At 37.5% G+C, this 26,593-nt stretch overlaps 1 protein-coding gene across 1 annotated transcript in view; it reads left to right on the top strand.

The window, feature by feature from the left end:
- Window positions 1–26,593, top strand: part of MMP16 (matrix metallopeptidase 16) — a 306,251-nt gene that overhangs the window by 144,538 nt on the left and 135,120 nt on the right. Inside the window, exon 2 of the mRNA XM_053558979.1 lies at window positions 11,528–11,676. Within this exon, the coding sequence (XP_053414954.1) occupies window positions 11,528–11,676 (149 nt within the window). The remainder of the gene's footprint in view (window positions 1–11,527; window positions 11,677–26,593) is intronic.

Raw genomic sequence — 26,593 nt, 5'->3', positions numbered from 1 at the left:
TTTCACAGTAGTACTGAGTACATTGGATACTTTTGTTCCCATTACTGAGATACTTTACTAAGAAGAATATTTTCCAGCTCCATCCATGTAAACATAAAAGAGGTAAAGTCTCCATTTTTTTTACGGCTGCATAGTATTCCATGGCGTACATATACCACAATTTAATTAATCCATTCATGGGTTGATGGGCACTTGGGCTTCTTCCATGACTTGGCAATTATGAATTGAGCTGCAATGAAAAATCTGGTGCAAATATCTATATTGCCAAATGATTTTGGGTCTTTTGGATATACACCTAGAAGAAGAATCGCAGGATCAAAAGGCAGGTCTACATTTAGAACCCTGACTGTTCTCCAAACTTCCTTCCAAAAGGAACATACTAGCTTGCATTCCCACCAGCAGTGTAGAAGTGTTCCCTTTTCTCCACATCCACGCCAACATCTGTAGTTTAGGGATTTTGTGATGTGGGCTACTCTTACTGGAGTTAGATGGTATCTCAGAGTAGTTTTGGTTTGCATTTCTCTGATGATTAAAGATGATGAGCATTTTTTCATGTGTCTCTAGGCCACGCGCCTGTCTTCAGAGAAGCTTCTGTTCATGTCTCTTGTCCACAATGAAATGGGATCACTTGTTTTTCGCTTAGCAATAAGTTTGAGTTCTCTGTGGATTCTGGTTGTTAGACCTTTGTCAGAAGTATAACTTGCAAAAATTCTCTCCCATTCTGAGGGATGTCTATTTGCTTTACTTAGTGTGCTCTTGGCAGTGCAGAAGCTTTTTAATTTGATCATGTCCCAGTAATGTATTTTTGATGTTGCTTCAATTGCCCAGGGTGTCTTCCTCATGAAGTATTCTCCCAGGCCAATTTTTTGTGTTTCCCCTGTACTCTCTCTAAGAATATTTATAGTTTCATGTCTTAAGTTTAAGTCCTTTAACCAGTAAGAGTGAATTTTTGTTAGAGGAGAAAGATGTGAGTCCAGTTTCAGTCTTCTGAAAGTTTCCAACCAATTCATCCAGCACCATTTATTGGATAAGAAATTTTCCCCCCCATTTATATTTTTAATAGGCTTATCAAAAATCAAATGAAGGTAAGTGTCTGGGTTCACCTCTTGGTCTTCAATTCTGTTCCATACATCTACCTCTCTATTTTTGTACCAGTACCATGCTGTTTTGATCACTATTGATTTATAGTATAGTCCTAAGTCTGGAAGCGTGATTTCTTCCTATTTGTTTTTATTTCTGAGTAATGTTTTGGCTATTCGAGGTTTTTTCTGTTTTCATATAAAATGAAATACTAATTTTTCCAGGTCTTTAAAATATGTCAGAAGCGCTTTAATAGGGATCACATTAAATCTGTAGATTGCTTTAGGTATATATACATTTTGACAATGTTGATTTTTGCCAGCCATGAGCATGGTATGTTTTTCCATTTGTTAACGTCTTCAGCTATTTTTTTCTCAAAGTTTCATAGTTTTCTTTATAGAGATTGTTCACGTCCTTAGTTAGATACACTTCCAAATATTTCATCTCCTTTGGGACTATTGTAAAGGGAATAGGTTCCTTGATTGTTTTTTTCCCCTTGACTATTGTTGGTATATATAAAGGCTACAGATTTATGAGTGTTAATTTTGCATCCTGAGACATTACTATATTCCTTGGTCACTTCTAGGAGTTTTGTTGTTGATTCCCTGGGATTTTCCAGATATATAATCATAGCATCTGCACAGAGTGTCAATTTGATCTCCTCTGGTCCTATTTGGATCCTCTTGATTGCCTTTTCTTGCCTGATTGTGGTGGCTAAGACTTCCATTACAATGTTAAAAAGCAGTGGAGACAGTGGGCATCCTTGCCTGGTACCTGATTAAAGTGGAAATGATTTCAATTTTACTCCATTCACTATGATATTGGCTGTGGATTTGCTGTAAATGGCCTCTATCAGTTTAAGAAATGTTCCATCTATACCTGTTTTCTGAAGCATTCTGATCAAGAAAGGATGCTGGATATTGTCAAAAGCTTTTTCTGCATCAATTGAGAGAATCATATGGTCTTCGATTTTTAATTTGTTTATGTGATGTATTATATTTCTGGATTTACATATATTGACCTATCCTTGGGACCCTGGGATGAATCCCACTTGGTTGGGTGTATAATTTGTTTGATGTGTGGTTGGATTCTGTTTGCTAGGATCTTATTGAATATTTTTGCATCAATATTCATTAGAGATAATTGGTCTATAATTTTCTTTTCTTATTGGATCTTTTCCTGGTTTGGGTATCAGGGTGATATTTGCTTCATAGAATGTGTTGGGCAGTATTCCTTCTTTTTCTATGTTTTGGAAAAGATTAAGTAATATAGGTACTAGTTGCTCTTTAAAGGTTTGGTAGAATTCTGATGTGAAGCCCCTTGGTCCCGGGCTTTTCTTTTTGGGGAGATTTCTTATAGTTGATGCTATTTCAGAGCTTGTTATAGGCTTGTTCAACATTTCCACTTCTTTCTGGCTAAGTCTAGGAGGGTGGCATGTTTCCAAGTATTGATCTATTTCCTTCATATTTTCATACTTCCGAGAGTAGAGTTTTGTGTAGTATTCATTAAGGATTTGTTGAATTTCTGAGGAGTCAGTTGTTATTTAGCCTTTATCATTTCTGATTGATGAAATTAGAGATTTTACTCTTCTACTTCTGGTTAGGTTAGCCAAATGTTTATTTTATTGACCTTTTCAAAAAACCAATTCTTTGATTGGTTAGTCTGTTTTATGATTCTTTTGTTTTCAATTTCATTTAATTCTGCTCTAATTTTAGTTATTTCTTTTCTTCTTCTGGGTTTAGGGTTGGAAAGTTTTTCCTTTTCCAATTGATTGAGATGTCCCATTAAGTTACTGACTTCCTTTCTTTTCATTCTCTTGAGGAAGGCTTGTAATGCTATAAGTTTTCCTCTTAGTACTGCCTTTGTGGTATACCAGATGTTCTTATAGTTCATTTCTTCACGATTGTTTTGCTCCAGAAATTTGGTAATTTCCTTCTTAATCTTGTCTATGACCCAGCTATCATTCAGCATGAGTTTATTTAGTTCCCATGATTTCATATATGTGTGGAGATTCCCGTAGTTACTGAGTTCAACTTTTATTCCACGATAGTCCAGAAAAATACAAGGAATGATTTCTATTGTTTTAAATTTTCTGAGATTAGACTTGTGACTTAAGTGTGATCAATTTTGGAAGATGATCCATGGGCTTATGAGAAGGATGTGTATTTAGTTTTATTAGGATGAAATGTTCTGTAGATGTCTATTAGATGTAAATGTTGAATGGTTAAGTTTTAAGTCTAAAATTCTTTGCTTAGCTTCTTTTTTGAGGATCTATCCAATACTGCCAGAGGAATGTTAAGTCTCCAACAATTATGATGATGGGTGAAATCAAATTGCTCATGTCAGTTAGATTGTCTCTTATAAATTGAGGTGCATTCTGGTTGGGTGCATAAATGTTGATAATTGAAATCTCATTGTGTTGAGTGTTGCCCTTAATAAATAAGAAGTGACCATCATTATCTTTCCATATTTTAATTGGTTTAAAGCCTATATTGTATCTGAGAATAAAATTGCAACACCTGCTTTTTTTCTGATTCCCATCTGCTTGAATTATACATGACCATCCCTTGACCCTGAGTCTATGTTTATCTTTTAAGGTAATGTGAGATTTGTAAATTCAGCAGATGTCTGGCCCGAGTTTTTGTATCCAGTCAGCCAACCTGTGTCTCCTTAGAGGGCATTTTAAGCCATTCACATTAATTGAGAGTAGTGATTAGCCAGACAGAGTTTTGGGTATCGAATTTTTCGAAAGTCCAGTGGACATTTTTAATCCTTTTGCCACTTTGGAAGTTGAGATTTGATCAAATATTTCTGAGTGAGTTTACTTTGGTGGTGGAGGATTGTGTTGTTCATTATGGGGGATACATTTGAGAATATTTTGAAGAGCTGGTTAGTTATGGCAAATTTCTTCAACATGTGAATGTCATTGAAGTATTTCATTTCTCCATCATCAATGAAACTTAGTTTAGCTGGATACAGGATCCTGGGTTGAAAGTTATTTTGTTTAAGGAGATTAAAGATCAATGACCACCCTCTTCTGGCTTGAAAGGTTTCAGCAGAAAGATCTGCAGTCATTCTAATGTTCTTCCCCTTGTATTTATGATTTTCTTACGTCTTACAGCTTGCAGAATTTTCTCCTTCATATTAACTTTAGCGAAGTTAATTACAATGTGTCTATGAGAATTTTTATTTGGGTTGAGCTGTGCTAGTGTTCTGAAACTGTCTGCTATCTGAATTTCAGAATCTCTTGGCATGTCTGGAAAATTCTCTTTGATTATTTCATGAAGTAAAGCATCGATATCCTTCTCAGCAACCTCATCACCTTCAGGTATTCCTATAAGCTGAATATTAGATCTCCTTGAATTATCCCAGAGCTCTCTGAGACAATGATCTGTTTTTGTTCTCCACTTTTTTTCCCTCTTTGAGTGTTTGGAAGCATTCAAACAAAGCTTTTGGAAGCTTAGTCTTCAATGTCAGAGATCCTTTCTTCTGCCTGCTCCAGTTCTGTTATTGAGGGATTATACTGTATTTTTCAGATCATTGAGGGCTGCATATTTTTGCTTCAATATGTTAAAATCTTTGGTCATTTTGTCTTTGAATTCATTGAATTCTTGAGACATCTTTTGAATTACTGCTTGGGATTCTAATTCCATCTTTTCCTCCATTCTGTTGATCTTATTTGCTATCCAAGTTCTGAACTTGATTTCTGACATCTCAGCCATTTGTTTATGAATGGGATCTTGTGCTGTGTCTGCTTTATTGTTCCTTGGGGCAGTTGAATTAGTCTGATTATTCATCTTGCCAGAGTTTTCCCGCTGATTCCGCATCATGACTGTCTTTCACTGTTGACTAGGTGGGTGGGTAATTTGAAATTGGACTGGGAGTTCCTGGAATTATGGTTAACCAGCCCTTTGTTAAGGATCTGGGACTGATGATTGTAGCTTTTCCCCTTTAGCTTTGCAAAGGACCTGTACAGTCTTACAGTCTGAGGCTGAGAAAACCCCCTTGGTGTGGTGGGGTTAAGTGGCTCTTTCTTGTATTCAGCTTGTTCTTGTCCCATCCTGGTTGATCAGTGACTCTGGTTAAGTCTTAGCAGCAGCTCCACCATAGCTCCCTCCTGCTGCAGCCGCACTGCCCTTGGGACACGCCTTTCTCGCTGGTTCTTTCCCCACAGCCACTGGCTCCAGAGGTAGAGTGGTTTTAAAATGGCCCTGACAGAGGTTCCCGCCGGTAGGACCAAACTAATTATTGATGGTGACAATGTTGTCCTCTCCACACTATGGAGCTCCGCCTCCTCCCTCTGTACACCTGGTGGAATATAGGTGACAATTCAGTGTATGAAGTCTGTTTGAGCAAACACCAGGGTCAATCTGTATATTGAATAAAGTAACATTTATTTCTTCTTATTTTAGTGTTCATCTACAGTTGTGTTTATGAATGCATGTGTGCATGCATACATTACATAAAATTTTGTGGTAATTTGTACCTACATGTCAACAGGATATGTTGCATTCCCACTTTGCAAACCCTACTTGAGATTCATTCATTTCTTCATGCATCTTTGGTGTTTGAGATTAAATCTACTCACAGAAAATAAAGACAAGTTTGGTCATTGATCCATGAGACTCAGCTTAAGTCACATGGAAATTCCTATGTTGCAATTCTCTTCACCTGGCTAGTGTAAACAGACGCAGATTTGAGTGGGATTTTATGGTTTTGGATTTATGAGCTGATTGTGATGTAAGTAGAATTGTCAATGATTATTGTCAATAGTTTGCTGGTAATTACGTCTGCCTATTTAAGAAACATCAGGAGTGTGGTATCACATCCATGCTTTCTATTGTTTACTGTTGGTTGTATTTATTTTTATCTTTTTAATTTTTGTTTTGTTTTATTTGAAATAAAGTCTCACTTTGTTGCCCTGGTTAGAGTCCTGTGACATCATAGCTTACAGGAACCTCAAATTTGTGCTCAAGCAGTCCCCTTGCTTCAGCCTCCCAACTAGCTGGGACCACAGGCACCCGCCATGATGTCTAGCTATTTTTTTTAGAGATAGGGTCTACCTCTTGCTGGAGCTGGTCTTGAACTCCTGAGCTCAAACAACCCACCTGCCTTTACCTGGCCTCCTACAATTTTTTAAATGTTTGTGTATTTGTCTTGTTTTGTCACTCTGTGCATGTGCATGCATGTGTGTGGGTAGCACGCACACTGTATATCCATCTTTATAAATCTTGACAATCTTAGGGAAAAAACAGTAAAAATAGAGAAGGACGCAATATATCATAATCTCATGCAACTTTCTAGCATAACGACTGGCACATGTTGGACAAGCATGTAAGGGCACTGGAGCTCAGCCATTATTGTTTAAAGGGTTTGCCACCACCACTAAGTGGAAAGTACAGTTCACTTTTATGTAGAATGGAAAAACTCTCTCCATCCCTTACACCCTAGAATTTTAGTTTTTGTCTTAAATGAGATAGTTGCGTGTTGAGGGGAATCATATGGTCATGGTGATCATCACAACTTCACAATTTTTACTAATAATGAAGCCATTTTCCTTTCTCCCTAAGTGAGAGAAGCCCCTTGATCGATAAGATGTTTAGTGGAATATCTTTTAGTCCTTCCATTGTGTCATTTCCATTTTTGAAGCCAATTCATAGAGAGTAAAATTCTAAGGGAGTTGAATTCTCTATATGCGATTATATACACTGATTCATTCACTGTGGTGATGGAATAGTGATTTAAAGCCCACTTAGATTTTTGAATGAAGAGAAAGGCTAATTTCTGCCTTGTTAACTTATCCTATGAATTTTCAATTTGACCAATTTTGAATGACTACTCCAACATTAACTTAATTTTTTGGTTAATAGGTAGTTATAATTCATATTTATAGCTGCTTTTTAGGCTAGAAAACGTAGCCCCCTATATCTCACTATTCTTTATAACCAGTGAATATATGGTATTTCAGGAAGAAGTGTCCTTCAGCATTTTCTGACTTTGCTGATGAGATCACAAAATTGAGGAGTAATCACTTTTTAATTAATCTTAGTTTATAACAGGATTTAGCAACTGTGTTTATAAGTCTCATACCGAAAAAATGAAATTAACTTTTTTCTAACATCAGAAAGTTTTCTATTAAAAATGCATTCTTTCAGTTTTATTTCATCAGAGAAAGTCAGTTACTTATACTAGAATATACATTAAACATTATAGATTTAAATATTTTATTAGTATGTTAAAATTTCATGTGATGCCAATAATTTTTAAAGATTATTTCCCAAAATAATAAAAACATTATACGATCATATAAATGGAAATAATTATTACCAAATAAATGCCATAAAATATGTTTATAATCTTTTCCTTTTTCTTTCCATACCGAGTACTATACTTTGGATCAAATGATCACTAGGTACAAAGAATTTACATTTGCCCTACCATATGTTAACCTGGATATGAACTGTATTTGAAATAACTTGAAATAGCTCGTCTAGCCAGAAATTTTTGTGAACTGGCACAGAGATTTTTCAGGTTAGATAAAATTCCAAATGCATCCTTCCTTATATTTCCCTCCAATCATTTCTACAATTTCTAAGATATATCTCTTCTAGTCCTAACTCACTGAGTAGTTTAATCACTAATTTTTGTGGGTTTTTATTTTTTTAACAGAAGTATGCCTGGTCACCTTGCAATTATTCATAGTCACCATTTCAATATCGTTTCTCTGTATGTCATGTCCTGTTACTAGGGAAGTTTTAAAATTGCTATTCCATTTGTGATTTACCCCCAGCAAATGAATAATACTGTATAGCTTTATGTTAAAGCATTGATAAAATTATTAGCTTTAAGACTAGAGGGAATTTTATTTCTCTAGATTATAGCACTAGCCTGAAGGAATAAATAAGAATATATATTCTAAATATTTACTGCTTAGATGGGTATTAGTCATGGTAACTACTGGCTTCTATTTTTTATAACCATCTTTCAGGATACTGCTTAATATATGTGAGTGAATAGCTGAGTCAATTAATGTCAAGTTTTCACAATATGCTTATATGAAATATTAGTGACAAAGACATTCTTTATCTAATAGATTTTGCTAAAATTTTGTGTCCCTGCTTATTTATAGCACAGTATAGTAAATGCAGTATCTATTGGCATAGCATTTAATATTTAAGTGTTTGCCTTTTACTGCTTGATACATCTTCTTGCTCTGCAGAGAACAGCGGTTTTCTGCTTATTCTTCCAATTGAAAGATCACTAAGTGCAGTGGTTTTGTCTACAAGATAGCAGGATGTTCGAATGAGTTAGTACCACAGGGAATGTAATTCAGGGTTTGATTTTGTTGCTCCATTTCAGCTTCTGTAATTGGTTGTTTCAGGGGTAATGAGATGGGGCATGTCCCAAATAGTGAAAGGAGATAAGTTTTGCTTTGAAGAGACTTGTTTGTTCTTGATATTTTTTTCAATGCTCTCATACACACTTGTCAATTCAGTCAGCACCATAAAAGAAAACAAAAATCAATTTGCGAGATTCGTCACACTTTTCTTGTTTGTATTGGGATTTGGGAAAATTTCAAGCAGGATGTGATTTTTCACTTTGTCTTTCCTTACATCTATGACTATTTAAACCTCAGCCATATTTTTAGTCTTTCCCCATTCCAAGGACAAATCTTAAATTGAGTGGGCCTGATTTTTAAAGACTCAGGGAACATAGTAAGCCTCAAATAACATGACTTACTAAGTAAAAAATATGCTGGGGGCTTTATATATTTTCAATTAATCCTCACATTGTCCTTAAAAATTAGATGATCATTGCTCCAAATGCATACGTGAGGAAATTATGTCTTAGGTATTTATACTGTGTATTTGAGAACATTGAAAAGATCTCATCAAGAGACGACCAATCTTGGGAGACAATTTAGTATTTTCAGTCATGCAAAGAAGCACTATTTTAAAACAATGATTAAAACAAGGATATAATTCAAATAACATATAAGCATGGATTTCTGTGGTATAATCTATGATATATAGAATATACTTGTATATGCATATGTATGTACACTCATGCACACATCTATGTCTCAAAATGTATTTTTATGAACAGTGAAAAAGATACAAAGATTATATGTTAGATAATAGAATATTAAAATTAAGGGGTAAGGTGTATTTTCAAATGTTACTTTGTATTTAATTTTTATCAAAAAGGATATTAAGTATGAGATTTAGCAGGAAAGTTTGTTCTCTGTCTGACATATCAATGCCATGATTTCTCATCCAGAAAACAAACTTAGACCATATATATGTCAGATTTCCTAATATTTAACAATTAAACATAATTACTCACCTCTTAGTCATTTTTTAAAATTCTGATTTTTCCTGATAAAGAATATAATATAAAATAAAACTCAAAGAAAAATCATGACTTATTTTTTCTATTATTTGAAATCATTTGTTTTCAAGGCAAAATATAAATCAAATATGTATTTTCCAGAATATACCATTTTTTCATTATGTACTTAATATTTACATATTTGATAATTCTATTTGTATATAAATCATAGGGTTTGTTATTGATGGCTTTCTCTGTGCTGTCCTTAAAAACACAGTCGCTGGTAGCTTAGCACCTATGAGTAACCTAGCAACAAGTCAGCTCTCTAATAAGAAATAAATGCAAACAAACAAACTGTCATGGAAAAAATATTCAGCTTAAGAATATCAGTACATACATGTTATTAAATATCAAGACTAATAAAAATCAGTCCCACTCAATTTAAGATTTGTCCTTGGAATGGGGCAAGATATTGGTTACTTATCTGATGTGGATTATAGTTGAAAGAAATTGCATGACAATGGGTATTTAATTTCATATTAAATAATATTGCTTGCCTCTTTCATTCAGAAGAAAAAGTGGAATTTATTTCAGACTGTTAACTAGGTAACTGAATATATGTGTTTTCCTGGCAGCCTATTCATTACAGATTAGATGAAAAGAGTGTGTTGGCACGCTTTTTGCTACATGGCAGATGAGTTTACTAGATAGAGTTTCACCAATAAACCTTTCTGACAGTGATGCATTGCTCATCTCTTAAACATTTTTAGAATACATATTTTATTTTATTTTCAAGGAGTTGTGCTTATATTATTACAATTTCGAGGGGGTCCATTTTTGGAAATACCACAGCAAAACCACGCTTTGTGTTTCACATCTTAAGACTTTTATAGTTGATACTGATTTATTTTTGGTAAATTTAACTTCTGTATCTGCTGGTTGTTTTCACTAGGAAAATAATTCTCCTGTGTTGTAGTTGTAAAGTTGACAAGGGAAGACTGTAATTTCATAGGATCATCCTTTGAGTGATGAATAGACACAAGTAGGGTGGGAAATACGCTCTGGTGAATGCCTTCCACTAAATCGCACAGCTTCTATTCTGTACTGAGGCGGACAGATAGCCCACTGCACTTCAAGAAATTTTAGAGGCCTAGTGAAGATTGAGGTAAAGGACAGCGGGATAGGTGTGGGCTAACTGTATGCAATTACAATGAATGCATAGAGGTGTAAACCCAGAAAGCATCTGCTATCTATTGGTGATTTTATTTTCTGAGTTTTGTGTTAATTTTATAATCCAACCCTAAATGACTCTGAATTGTTGCTCCAGTCATGCTGATGGGATGAATTCAATGCTGACGTCTTTCTTTCACCGTCCTTTCTTTCACTTTCCCACTTTATATAGGCAAGGAGGTTAAAATTTGTGAGACCCTTAAAGGGAAGGCTAAACACATGTAACGAACAGTGGGATTTCACTGTATGGGAAATATTTGGTTACTTATCTGAAGTGGATTATAGCGAATCACCTTAAATAAATGAAGAAAAAATATTGTTGATATAAAAAGGTCACCAAACCTCGTAGATACTTAGTTACAATTGGATAGATTGCTTATGTGGAATTTATACCCAAAATATCATGACAGAAAGATGCTACTTGTCACAGCTGCAGTCCCTGGTCAATTTCAGGAAAATGGCTTTTTAGATGTAACATATGCACGTTAACTGCCCCTTCCAGCATAGATGTCTCAATGGAGTCATAGCGTTGAAAAGTACATTGTCTATTTTAAGTGGTTGAAGTTCTGGAGGACAGAGACAAACTTATTTGTGGTTTTATTCAGCATTTATTATAATATGTTATACACTAAAAGCTTGCAACAAATGATTAATCTTTTTAATTAGCATTGGTAGATATGTTATAAAGTTCCATTAATGGTCACAGAAGCCATATTAAAATAAACTGAACTACATAATATGTTACAAAAGATCAAACACTTAAATAATGTGTGTCCTTGTAAAGGAAAGAAAGTTTAAAAAATTTGTTATAGACATTACTTAATTACCAGAAAAGTATTGTTACATTGTAAGGTTGAATTAAAAGGAACTGTGCTTATCATTGCAGGTTTGGTTACAAAAGTACGGCTACCTTCCACCAACTGACCCCAGAATGTCGGTGCTGCGCTCCGCAGAGACCATGCAGTCCGCCCTAGCTGCCATGCAGCAGTTCTACGGCATTAACATGACAGGAAAAGTGGACAGAAACACAATTGAGTAAGTAGTATCATCCGTTACTCCTTTCCTTTTGGTCCTTCAGTTGAACTAAGTAATCTGAAGAACTGTGTGTGAACTCTACCAACCACAAATAGAGTAATTTGTCTCATGAACTTTTCTTTGGAACTTAAGCTGTTTTAACTCTACTTCTCTGAAATTTCACAAAATATTTAAGCCCCAACATCGAGTTTACACACCTAACTTTACAATGCATTTTCAAAATAGGAAGGAAGATACGAATGAGAGTCAAATTAAGGGTACAGTTGAAGCCACTACAAAAAAAGTGGCAGTGAGTGATAGAGCTAGCTTGTGTGGCTGGAGAGAGCACATCGTAGATATTTCTTCCCAAATATCTGTTACTTGGCATTGCATCAGGTGCTTGAAATTGGCTGTAATGGAAATATTTACACCATGTAAATTGAGAAACAACACAAATTCAGGCACTTGTTATGGATGAGAGGGGTAGTGTCAGAGAGCTGGTTGCTAACAGTTTATTACTGTTCACTGCTAACAATTCTCACTGGAAAGTCTCTACTTTCAATTTCTTATTAACAAAGGACTTGTTCTTACTCTTTAATATTTGTTTCTTAATTGATTGGTTCATCAATCATTTGTGCACTTATTTATTCAACCAGTAGCTCTTACTGGGCACTTTGTAAAAGAGACACATACAGAATCTGAAGATAAGTGTATAATCTCTTTGTCAAAGGAACTTTGTTATCTGCATAGATGTAGTCACAGATTATTTTACTATGGGCACACCATGGTGAAGGGGTTTGTGGAACCAGATGAGAGGGTCTTTGAGCAAGGAATCAAGAGGCTTAACACAGTCTGTGTTGGGGGACTGAGGAATTCTGGGAGGAGCCCTCCTGAGTAAACCTTGGGTCCATTTTCATTATCATAAAACAGGAGGAAGTAGACAAAAGCTGCTTGTCTGACATTAGCACTGATTAGGGAGGACATGGGGAAGGTCAGATAGAATGTCTCCACCTTTTGTTTTTGCAAAACCGCAGACCTTGAGCAAAACCTCTGCCTCCAGCAGTAAGCTACCTTTGGAATCTAGAAATCTAGTTATGATTGCCACACTTCACATATACATTTTTTTCAGAGGCCAGTTTTCTGCTCTCCTGCACATACACAACTCACATGCCATCCTTGTGATTCTCCAGGTCTCTCAAGCAGGAAGCAGGTTTTATGTTGAAGATCAGGGCTTCAGTTTCCCCTACACTGTAGGTTTCATATATTATGAAACAGCATCACTGTTTCTGGACAGGAAAGTAGAAAATGATTCATGCTTTCAGTGGAGGGTAAATCATTTATGTTTTTAGAGTCCTTGATATGCAAAAAGTGAATCTATCTTCATTGTACATTTGATTATCATTTATCAACCCTACACAACAGGGAAGACAGGATATGTTAGTGTTCACACCTTTTGATGTTTAGCCAGGGCAGATTTCCGTGCTGTGTACCTCAAGAAACAACACACAGTTGACCAGCTTCCTACATTGACAGCCTCTTTAAATTGATCTAAATGTCATATGTGTATGTGTCAGTACAGTAGGCCTAGTTCCTTATGTTGACCACCTCTGTATGTCAGCCAGTTTGTTATAGTTCCTTGGGTGGCTAGCTTACAGAGGTTCTACTGTATTTATTTTTCCTTTTAAGCATTGAAGACCTAAAGTATCTGGATTCAAATATTGATGTTATGACATATCAAACTAATATACAATTTTGCAACTATATTTTGCTCTCTAACAGTGACAGTTTGATGTTAGTATAGAACTTTCTGTTTCATCAAGACAGGAAAGCACGTAAGAAAGGCTTTGAGATTAAGCTTCAAAGCAGTTGGAAAAAAAACAGATATACCACCTTCCCTAGTACTCTTAAGAAATGCATAAATATAAACTTTGATATACATCTTGGAAAACAGAATCAGGAGTAAGTGTAACACATTCTGCCACAATTAGAAACTTGTTATCAATATTAGGAATAGAATTTTGATATTTTGGACTCCCCGCTCTATTGAAATTTTCTCTTAATAGTGTACTGTCAATATTTCATTTAAGTCATAATATGCCCCTGTCCTAAATAAATATGACTTTCAGGTAATAAACAAGAACCTCCAGCATGACCTCTGTTTTGTTGCCTTGTATGCATAGTAGTAAGAATTCTATTTACACTCTTCCTCCCCGCATTTAACCAAGTGTTCTGCAGTTTTCTTACTCCCTACTGGAGAACTGTTAGCTTCTGATTCATTTTCATGGAAAATGTGGTGCCATTCTTAAAAGTACAAATAAATTTAGACTTGGGAAATTAATTACTTTAAATTGCTTGAACATTTAATTTGACTAATGCCAGCATAAGGAAGTATTTAATACTTATTACTAAATATTAAAATTAAGAAAGTATTTTAGTCCTAGAAAGGGTGGCATCTGGGGGGATGATGGGAAGATGGTGGACTGAAGCCAGCTTTCCACAGAGGCTCCCGTCCTGAAGGAGAGTTAGGGGACGAAAATTTAGCAAGTAACCTGATGGATTCAAGCAACACCAAGCGAGAAAGTTGAAGAACGCACATCAACCCCGCTGAGGAGAGCTGCGACCACAAGGAAGCAAACAAAAGGTATAAAACCCATCACCAAGCGGACGGGAGTCCCCCTTTCCCACCTGATCAGCTTAAGGGCCCCACAAACAAAAGGGCAGAAATCAAAGGCCATCCCACTACAGTTCACGGGAGAAACCTACTACAAACTGGACCTACCTCCCTTACTAGGATGCCTAGGTGTTCTCCTGCCAGGCATAAAACTGTATAAATCTGTAAATATCCTTTGCCGGCAACTCTGAGCACCCAGCACTTCCTTCCACTCTCTCTGAGGTCTGAAAACCTGTCCCCCAGGAGTTCAGATTCTTGGGTGACTCCTAAAGGGGAGAGGACAGTCCCCAAGCTGCAGCTGGTCAGCGCTGATTCTGGGGCACGGGAGAGAGGTTAGGACAGTCAGGGGAAAGAGACCCTCACCAGGGTGGCACTTCCCCGAGGCAAGGTGCAGCAGCCCTCCTTGTATTATTATACAACCAGGCATATAACTCAGTCAAACTCGCTACCATCTGCTCTGAGCTCCCTGCTGCTCTGAGCTCCTGGCACGCCCCCCACCCTCGCTCTGTGGTCCGGAGACCTGAGCACCGTGTAACCGGGCAGGGAACCGGATGTGACCAGGCAGGGAGCCAGGTGGAGCTGAGTCTGTTTTTCGCTGCCCTGCGGTTCTGGGCTCCAGCCGCTCCCTCCCACCCCGCCCCCACTCTGAAGCCTGAGGCTTGAGCTGCGGCGGTACAACTGGGTGAGACACTGGGAGAAACTGAATTTGCTCGCTGCCGACTGGGCTCCCTGCAGCTCTGAGCCCTTGCTGGCTCTGGGCTCCCGGTGCTCACCCCGCCCTCACTCTGTGGTCCGGAGACCTGAGCGCCTTCCGTGTGGCCGGGCAGGGAACTGGGTGGAGCCAAGCTTGTTCACTGCCTGGCAGTTCTGGGCTTCAGCCGTTCCCTCCACCCTGCCCCCACTCTGAAGCCCGAAGGTTTGTGCTGCAATGGTACAACCAGGCAAGACACTGGGAGGAACTGAATTTGCTCATTGTCGACTGGACTCCCTAGGCTCAGAGCCCCTGCTGGCTCTGGGCTCCAGGCATTCCCCCACCCTCAGTCTGTGTTCCGGAGACCTGAGCGCTTGCCGTGTGGCCGGGCAGGGAACTGGGTGGAGCCGAGTCTGTTCACTGGCCCGCGGTTCTGGGCTCCAGCCGCTCCCCCCACCCTGCCCCCACTCTGAAGCCTGAAGGCTTGAGCTGCAGCGGTACAACCGGGCGAGAGACTGGGAGGAACTGAATTTGCTCTCTGTCGACCAGGCTCCCTGCGGCTCGGAGCTCCTGCTGGCTCTGAGCTCCCGGGGCTCCCCCCTGCCCTCGCTCTGTGGTCTGGAGACCTGAGCGCATGCCATGTGGCTGGGCAAGGAACTGGGTGGAGATGAGTCTGTTCGCTGCCCGGTGGTTCTGGGCTCCAGCCGCTCCCCCAATCCCGCCCTCACTCAGAAGCCTGGAGGCTTGGGCTGCAGTGGTGTGGTGGAGCCAAAGATTGGGAGGAACTGAGTGAGCTTGCTGCTGGTGGCTCTGAGCTCCCAGCACCCCACCCTACCCTCACTCTGGGATCTGGAGCCTGTCCCCCAGGAGTCCAGATTCTTGAGGGATTTGTCAGGGCGTGGACAGTGCCCGAACTGAAGCTGGTCAGTCCTGACTCTGGGACACAGGAGTGAGGCTGGGGGAGACCCATATCAGAGTGGCAGTTCCCTGAGGCAGCTGAAGCCATAACCCCTGCCTCCCTGGGCAACCAGAGGAGGCCACCCCTGAGTATAGGATTTGCCTGAGGTGACTCACAGACCCTGGAAACACCCAGGGTAGGGCCGACTCAGAGAACTGAGACTTCAACCCAGAGTAAGTGCTTCACTGAGGTAAAACAGAAGCCAGCTGACAAGAAGTCAGAACCACCCAGCCCCACCACATCAGACAGGGCCCCAGTCTCTCAGGCTACAACACTGAACGGGCCCTCAACAAAACCCTAGGGGAAAAATCAAAGGGAGTAAAACAACCATGGGGCGGAATCAGGGGAAAATCTCCGGTAACATGAATAACCAGAATAGATCAACCCCCCCAAAGAAAGAAATGGCGGATGTAATTGAAGATCCCATTCATAAACAGCTGTCAGAAATCGAATTCAGAATTTGGATTGCATATAAGATTGATAAAATGTAATTAGGAATCTGAGGAGAAATTCAAAAGTTGTCACAAGAATTTAACGAATTTAAAGACAAAACCACCAAAGACTTAGACACACTGAAACAAGAATTTGTAGCCCTTAAAGATATGAAAAATACAGTAGAATCCCTCAGCAACAGAATGGACCAAGCAGAAGAAAGGATTTCTGACATCGAAGATAAAGCCTTCTAACACTCCCAAACTCTCAAAAAGCAAAAGAAATGGAGAGCAAAAACGGATCTTTCTCTTAGAGAGCTCTGGGATAATTCGAAGAGGCAAATATACGAATAATAGGAGTTCTGGAAAACGATGAAGTGGCATCGATGGGCACAGAGGCACTTCTGCATGAAATTATGAAAGAGAATTTTCCAGACATGCCTAGAGATTCTGAAATTCAGATAGCAGACAGTTTCAGAACTCCAGCACGATTCAACCCCAATAAGTCATCCCCCAGACATATCATAATTAGCTTCACTAAAGTCAACATGAAGGAGAAAATTCTCAAGGTTATCAGGCGAAAGAAAGCCATTACCTACAAAGGTAAGAACATTAGAATGATTGCAGATCTCTGTGCTGAAACTTTTCAAGCCAGAAGAGGGTGGTCATTGACTTTTAATCTCCTAAAGCAAAATAACTTTCAACCCCGGATCTTGTACCCAGCTAAACTGAGTTTCATCTATGATGGAGAAATTAAATACTTTAACGACATTCATATGTTGAAGAAATTTGCCACAACCAAACCAGCTCTTCAGTATATTCTCAGACCTATCCTCCATAATGACCAACCCAATCCTCTACTACAAAGGTAAACTCACTCAGAAACTCCTGATCAAACTCCAACTTCTACAATGGCGAAAAGATTAAAATTGTCCACTCGACTTTTGAAAAACTCGATATCCAAAATTTCACCAAACTCATCTATAATCTCCATTAATGTGAATGGCTTAAAATGTCCTCTAAAGAGACATAGGTTAGCTGACTGGATACAAAAACTCAGACCAGATATCTGTTGCTTACAAGAGTCACATCTTAACTTAAAAGACAAGTACAGACTCAGGGTGAAAGGATGGTCATCCATATTTCAGGCAAATGGTAACCAGAAAAAAGCAGGTGTTGCAATTTTATTTGCAGACAAAATAGGCTTTAAACCAACAAAAATAAGGAAGGACAAGAATGGTCACTTCATATTTGTTAAGGGTAATACTCAATATGATGAGATTTAAATGATTAATATCTATGCACCCAATCAGAATGCACCTCAATTCATAAGAGAAACTCTAACAGACATGAGCAACTTGATTTCCTCCAGCTCCATAATAGACAGAGATTTTAACACTCCTTTGGCAGTGAGGGATCGATCTTCCAACAAAAAGCTGAGTAAAGAAATTTTAGATTTAAATCTTACCATCCAGCATTTAGATCTAGCAGACATCTACAGAACATTTCATCCTAACAAAACTGAATACACATACTTCTCATCAGCCTACGGAACTTACTCCAAAATCAATCACATCTTAGGTCACAAATCTAACCTCTGTAAATTTAAAGGAATAGAAGTTATTCCATGCATCTTCTTGGACCATCATAGAATAAAACTTGAGCTGAGTAACAACAGGAATCTACATACTCATACAAAAACATGGAAGTTAAATAACCTCATGCTGAACGATAGCTGGGTCAGAGATGAGATCAAGAAGGAAATTGCCAAATTTTTGGAACAAAACAACAATGAAGACACGAACTATCAGAACCTCTGGGACACTGCAAAGGCAGTTCTAAGAGGGAAATTTATAGTGCTGCAAGCCTTCCTCAGGAGAACAGAAAGAGAGGAAGTTAGCAAATTAATGGGACATCTCAAGCAACTGGAAAAGGAAGAACACTCCAACTCCAAACCCAGTAGAAGAAAAGAAAACCAAAATCAGAGCAGAACTAAATGAAATTGAAAACAAAAGAACAATACAACAGATCAATAAATCAAAAAGCTGGTTTTTTGAAAAGGTCAATAAAATAGATAAAACATTGGCCAACCTAATCAGGAAAAAAAGAGTAAAATCTCTAATCTCATCAATCAGAAATGACAAAGATGAAATAACAACAGACTCCTCAGAAATTAAAATATCCTTAATGAATATTACAAGAAACTTTACTCTCAGAAATATGAAAATCTAAAGGAAATGGACCGATACTTGGAAGCTCATCACCTTCCAAGACTTAACCAGAACCAAGTGGAAATGTTGAACAGGCCCATTTCAAGTTCTGAAATAACATCAACATACAAAACCTCCCCAAAAAGAAAAGTCCGGGACCAGATGGTTTCACATCAGAATTCTATCAAACCTTTAAAGAGGAATTAGTACCTATATTACTCAAACTGTTCCAAAATGTAGAAAAAGAAGGAAGACTCCCCAGCACATTCTATGAAGCAAACATCACCCTGATCCCCAAGCCAGGAAAAGACCCAACAAAAAAAGAAAATTATAGACCAATATCACTAATGAATATAGACACAAAAATATTCAACAAAATCCTAACAAACAGAATCCAGCAACATATCAAACAAATCATACATCATGATCAAGTTGGCTTTATCCCAGGGTCTCAATGCTGGTTCAATATACGTAAATCTATAAATGTAATTCAGCACATAAACAAAGTAAAAAACAAAGATCATATGATCCTCTCAATCGATGCAGAAAAAGCTTTTGATAACATCCAACATCCCTTCATGATCAGAACACTTAAGAAAATTGGTATAGAAGGGATATTTCTTAAACTGATAGAGGCCATCTACAGCAAACCAACAGCCAATATCATATTGAACGGAGTTAAATTGGAATCATTTCCACTTAGATCAGGAACCAGACAAGGCTGCCCATTGTCTCCATTGCTTTTTAACATTGTTATGGAAGTTTTAGCCACCACAATTAGGGAAGAAAAGGCGATCAAGGGCATCCACATAGGGTCAGAAGAGATCAAACTTTTGCTCTTCTCAGATGATATGATTGTATATCTGGAAAACACTAGGAACTCTACTACAAAATTCTTAGAAGTGATCAAGGAATACAGCCATGTCTGAGGTTACAAAATCAACATTCATAAATCAGTAGCCTTTATATATACCAACAATAGTCAAGTTGAAAAAACAATTAAGGACTCTGTCCTATTCACAGTAATGCCAAAGAAGATGAAATATTTGGAAGTTTATCTAACAAAGGATGTGAAAGATCTATATAAAGAGAACTATGGAACTCTAAGAAAAGAGATAGCCGAGAATGTTAATAAATGGAAAAACATAAAAGGCTCATGGGTGGGAAGAATCAACATTGTTAAAATGTCCATACTACCCAAAGCAATATATACCTTCAACGCAATCCCTATTAAAGTTCCACTGTCATACTTTAAAGATCTTGAAAAAACAATACTTCGTTTTATATGGAATCAGAAAAAAACTCGAATAGCCAAGACATTACTCAAAAATAAAAACAAAGCAGGAGGAATTACGCTACCAGACCTCAGACTATACTACAAATCGATAGTGATCAAAACAGCATGGTATTGGCACAAACACAGAGAAGTAGATGTCTGGAACAGAATAGAGAACCAAGAGATGAACCCAGCTACTTACCGTTCTTTAATCTTTGACAAGCCAATTAAAAACATCCAGTGGGGAAAAGATTCCCTATTTAACAAATGGTGCTGGGTGAGCTGGCTGGCAACCTGTAGAAGACTGAAACTGGATCCATACCTTTCACCACTAACCAAGATAGACTCTTACTGGATTAAAGACCTAAACTTAAGACATGAAACTATAAAAATACTAGAAGAGAGTGCAGGGAAAACCCTTGAAGAAATTGGGTTGGGTGAGTTTTTTATGAGAAGGACCCCCCTGGGCGATTCAAGCAGCTTCAAAAATACACTTTTGGGACTTGATCAAACTAAAAAGCTTCTGCACAGCCAAGAACACAGTAAGTAAAGCAAGAAAACAGCCCACAGAATGGGAGAAGATATTTGCTGGTTATGTCTCTGACAAAGGTTTAATAACCAGAATCCACAGAGAACTCAAACACATTAGCAAGAAAAGAACAAAGGATACCATCACAGGCTGGGCAAGAGAATGGAAAAGAAACTTCTCTGAAGAAGACAGGCGAGCGGCCTTCGGACATATGAAAAAATGCTCATCATCTTTAATCATCAGAGAAATGCAAATCAAAACTACTTTGAGATATCATCTAACTCCAGTGAGACTAGCCTATATCACAAAATCTCAAGACCAGAGATGTTTGCATGGATGTGGAGAAAAGGGAACACTTTTGCACTGCTGGTGGGAATGCAAACTAATACATTCCTTTTGGAAAGATATATGGAGAACACTTAGAGATCTAAAAATAGATCTGCCATTCAATCCTGTAATTCCTCTGCTGGGCATATACCCAGAAGACCAAAAACCACATCATAACAAAGATATTTGTACCAGAATGTTTATTGCAGCCCAATTCATAATTGCTAAGTCATGGAAAAAACCAAAGTGCCCATCAATCCACGAATGGATTAACAAATTGTGGTTTATGTACACCATGGAATACTATGCAGCCTTGAAGAAAGATGGAGACTTTACCTCTTTCATGTTTGCATGGATGGAGCTGGAACATACTCTTCTCAGTAAAGTGTCTGAAGAATGGAAGAAAAAATATCCAATGTATTCACCCCTACTATGAAACTAACTTAGGACCTTCACATGAAAGCTATAACCAAGTTATATCCTAAGAACAGGGGGAAAGGGGAAAGCATGGGGAGGGAGGGGGGAGGTGGTTAGAGGGAGGGGGATTGAAAGGATCACACCTGTGGTGCATCTTACAAGGATACATGTGAGCCTTGGCAAATGTGGGATGTAAATGTCTTGGCAAAGTAACTAGGAAAATGCCAGGAGGGCTATGTCAACTAATGAGATGAAAATATGTCAAATATTCTATGAAACAAGTGTATGGTGCCCCATGATCATATTGATGTACACAGCTATGATTTAATAAAAAAATAAATAAATAAAGGGTGGCATCTGCATTTCCACTAGTTTTGAAAACGTCTGTTGATCACTGGGGAAAGCCTCAGAATGGACAACAGTTGATTTCCTAAAACAGTTAAAAGAGGATTTTGTTAGCAGATTATAGAAGAGGAATGTTGGCTGGAATTCTTTGGGCCCTTTATGTGGAAGGGATCTGAATGGTTTGTTGTTTCTGGCAAGAGTGTGTAAGAAATGTAGAGGTGTAGAGGACACAGGTCTTTTGAGGGCATAGAGTGGCTCAGATTCCAGACCAAGAGAAATGTTGGCATCTGTGGGTAGGGATTGAAGTAGTGTCTCTGTGATAGAGCATTGTAGAGAAACCATCAACTATATTGGCCGCCATAATTCAAAACCAAAGGAGTAGTTTATTGCTTGTTTTTTGTTTGGTTTTGTTTTTGTTTAAACAGACCCTTATTCTAGTTCAGTTTATTCATTTTTTATAAGGAATTGGTAATGCATCATTCCTTTTTTATTAATTTTTCTTTAAAATCATAACTATACATCTATTTGGTACAGTGTGATGATTTGATACACAATATGGAATGCTTAAATTAAACTGATTAACAAAGCCATCACCTCACTTACTTTTTGTGGTAAGACATTTAAAATTCACTCTTATTTTGAAATATACCCTTGCATTGTGCACATTAGGTGAGATCCCACCAAATGCCCTCCTTCCTCCTGCAAATTACCCTCCTCTCTTTCTCCTCTCCCTTTCCGCATGCTAGAAATCATTTGTATGAGAGTATAAGTGTTTATATATTGGTTTCATAATGTATTGAGTACATTGTATACTTTTTTTCCATTCTTGAGATATTTTGCTAAGAAGAATATGTTCCAACTCCATCCAGGTAAACATGAAAGATGTAAAGTCTCCATCTTTCTTCATGGCTGTATAGTGTTCCATGGTGTACATATAACACAATTTGTTAATCCATTCATGGGTTGATGGGCGTTTGAGTTGCTTCCATGACTTGGCAATTCTGAATTGGGCTGAAATAAACATTCTGCTGCAAATATCTTTGTGGTAAAATGATTTTTGTTCTTCTCGGTAGATACCTAGTATTGGAATTGTGGGATCAAATGGAAGGTCAACTTTTAGTTCTTTGAGTTTCTCCATACTTCTTTCCATGAAGTTTGTACTAGTTTGCAGTCCCACCAGCAGTGTAGAAGTGTTCCCTTCTTGCCACATCCACAGCCGCATCTGCTGTTTCAGAACTTTGCGATGTGGGCGAATCTTAACTGGAGTTAAAGGATATCTCAATGTGGTTTTGATTTTCATTTCTCTGATGATTAAAGGCAATGAGCATTTGTTCATGTGTTTGTTGGCCATTCATCTGTCATCTTCAGAGATGTTTCTGTTCAAGTCTCTTCCTGCATCTTTCCTTTTAAACAGTGTAACACCTGGTGGTTATTACTAGGTGAAACCACTAAAGCTCTGTTAGATGCTCCTCATCTCCACTTCCTAGCCTGCAGTGCCTCCTCTGTTCCCCATCTGCTTGGAGACTTCACTGTCATTGTCCCTGAAGTGAAACCATGTGGCTTCATTTTTTTTCATTCCTAATTCTTAACTGTTATCTCACTACTCTGGAGATGCTGTTGCTCAGGTTATGCAGCTCAAACAGTGTACTATTTTTGGAAGTATAATCCCCATAATCATGTTATTAAAGCAATCGTCTGTGCTTTTGTAATCGCAAATGAATATGTGGTAACAATCCATTTGAAATCACACTCTGTTATTTTACATGCTCAAATTATAAGGCATGAATTTTTATCTGAGCCCTTATTATATAAAATATGGACTACAGTCATAGACCCAAATTATTCTTCATTATTAATATAATATTTTATGCATTTCCAGGTATTATAAACTCTTATCTAATTGTAGTATCTTTTCATGATTAGTTGTTTTTAAATTAAATAATTATATCCTCTTTTGGCAGACTGGCATGGTGTGTTCAGTCTGTAATTCTAGGATAATTAAAAGTAATGATGACAATTGTAGTAATCCCTATATTATGTTAAAGAAATTCACCATTTAAAGCAACAAATTAAGGTATTTATTACCTTAAATGGCATATTATATTGCTTTTATGTGAATTAGCAATGACGTTAGAGAATAATAAATACTTGCTCTCACAAAAATGAGTTCATTGTCATGTTACAGTAGGTAAATTAAATTATGAATTGGTTAGGTAATATTGGTAAGCAAGCTCACTTAATGAATGTAATAATCTATTTTATATATAAAAAGTTTATATTTAGCAAGGATAGAAAAAATAGCAAGGTAATTAAAAAATTAGTCTAGTATGTTTTTACACTGTTATAGTAATTTTTTCATATTATCTCTGTATCTACACAAGCATCTATGTGAACTGAAGCATGCTTGAATTCATACAGATGAAATGCTTCTTAAAATGGTAAATCTTTTTAATCCATCTATATGCATATGTAATTAAATATATATGTATATGTGTATAATATAATATATTGGATTATTTGAGTAATTCTGCTTAATTTATTCCAACCATGCCCAGAAATTTACCTTAAAGTTAATATCAGACTAAATAAGTAGTTTTTTTCCAAAGAATTATTGGAAAATTGTAGTGGTCTTTGTACTCTTTGGTCATTGAAATATTTATTTAGATATATCAACAACCCCCAGATTTTTGGCTTAATGTTCAATATGGTTCATGATTTTGATTATTTTATCTAAATTATCAAGTTTATATTCTCTCTCTTTTTTCATTGGCTATGAAAGATATATTCTTTAGTAATTAAAGCCCTTTTTATTTCTAAATATACCCATGGTACTCAAACATTGTAACATTCTATAATAAGATGGGTCATTTAGTTAGCAAAATAGGGATGGTCAGTAGCCAGTGACCAGGGACTATTTTTAGATTCCCATTCTGAAAGGTGAAAGGGGAAAGAATAAGAGCTGACATTAACTGAACTTTTGTTCACATTGAACATCAGGGTGGCTTAAAGTATTTCTTTTCTTTGCTCAAGTGTTTTAGTTCTTTGACTTTATAATTTCAGCCTTGTGAATAACATGTGCATCTATGCAGACGGTTAATGAGTTCTCAGAGAAAAACTCTAGACCATAGTAAGGGGTCACCCATCAACATTTTAAACCTTCTACATTAATTTAAATATTTTCTCATGACTTGACTGCATAAATGTAAACAAAACTTAAGTATTTTTAAGGTAATTAAAATAAGCATATTAAAATTTACTAGAAGAATCTCTTAGGAACTACTATAAATAGTAAACATTACTTTTAATTAAAACATGGCAATGTCTGGAGGAGGGAAACCTATTTAATATATTGTGCTAATTGATAGAGCACAAAGTATATTTTGGAGTGTCATTTTTTTTCTCTTGGTGAAGGGAAGCATATGCACACAGAGCTGTTATGTGCTAAGTCCACCTGTGAGGAGAGGCATTCCCATTGCCGCCTGTGGAAGTGCTGCCTAGGGCAGCACCAGGACAGGAACACCAGATCTATCAGCTGCACCTCCGAGGCACCCCTTGAAGTCATGCAGTGGGTGGCTGAGGATACTGTTTCATACACAGTATATGTGTATGTATATATACACACACACACACATATATATTGCAGACTTGTTTAGAAGCTTCTAGTTATTTCATTTACATAAAACAGGGAATAGTGTAGCTGTTGGAATATCAAAGTACCAGGAAGATCCCTGTCTTGAAAAATGTGAAAGGCTGCATATTAACATATAGGACAGAGTAAGCTGAAAAATACTGGTATGTGCATGATACCACCGCAAATACAATGACTTCCTGACATTTGTAAAATAATTATTATAAGTAAAATTGTAAGTTAATGATGGCAGGTATTATCTTATATATATTCTAAGCATTTCAAATAATTCTACCAATCTAATACCCACAACTCAGGGAGACAGGTAATATTATTATCTTCACGGTGCAGATGTGGAAACTGAGGCATAAAAAATCTCTATTTTTCATAGCAAGAATCCTATGTACTCAATTTTCACATGAGGACAGTTGATGACCTAGTACACGGTGGGGTGTTGGGGAAGGGAAGAGCAGAGAGGGGGTAGGGGTCAAGGTGTGCGACACACCTTATGGGAGCAGGACACAATTATAAGAGGGACTTTACCTAACAAATGCGATCACTGTAGCCTGGTTCTTTGTAACGTCAATAAATCCCTAATAAGAAAGAAAGAAAGAAAAAAAGAAAGAAGGAAGGAAGGAAAGGAAGGAAAGGAAGAAAAGAAAGAAAGAGAAGGGAGGGAAGGGGAGGGGAGAAAAAGAATCAATAATCTGACTATTGTCAAGGATAGTGAGGGGCAAGGCCAGGTGGAAAATCTACTGTCTGCCTCCAGGTCCCTGCTCTCAACTTTTATACTCCTCTTAAGAATACTTATTTTAGCTAATTTTTTTCTGTTTAAGTTGAGTTAATTTAAATGAGAATGTTAAGGATCTGCCCAACTTATTTTAAAATGTTCCAGGTTCCAAAAAATGAAACTGATATTGAAAATCAATACTATATTTATGAAAATTGAGGCCATGCCATTATTTATACCTTGATAATTATAATAAGCCTTTCTCTTTGTTCACCCACCCGACAGTGTCCTTGTCTGTGTCAGTTTTCTTTGGTTTGCCAACTCAAATTGCTAGCAAATGAGTTCGCAAAGGAAAAGCCCACTTGGCCAAGTGTGATGGTTCATGCTTGTTAATCTTAGCACGTTGGGAGCCAGAGGTGGGAGAATTACTTGAGGCCAGGAGTTCAAGACTAGCCTAAGAAAGAGCAAGACCCTGTCTCAACAAGAACAACAACAAGAAAAAGAAAAAAAAATTAGCCAGTACCTGGTGGTACAGGCTTGCAGTACCAGCAACTTGGGAGGCTGAAGTAAGAGGATTGCTTGAGCTCATAAGTTTGAGGTTGCAGTGAGCTATGATGATGCCCCCATATTCTAGCATCAGGGACAGAGCTTTGTGCCCCTACAAAAAAAAACCCCAACCAACCAAAAGGAAAAAACAAACACACTTTATGTACACACTAAGCAAT

Source organism: Nycticebus coucang, chromosome 13 (genome assembly GCF_027406575.1).
Source record: "Nycticebus coucang isolate mNycCou1 chromosome 13, mNycCou1.pri, whole genome shotgun sequence".
Classification (NCBI taxonomy): domain Eukaryota; kingdom Metazoa; phylum Chordata; class Mammalia; order Primates; family Lorisidae; genus Nycticebus; species Nycticebus coucang.
The sequence above is the reverse complement of the archived record's forward strand: the minus strand, read 5'-3'. Positions and strand labels throughout refer to the sequence as shown.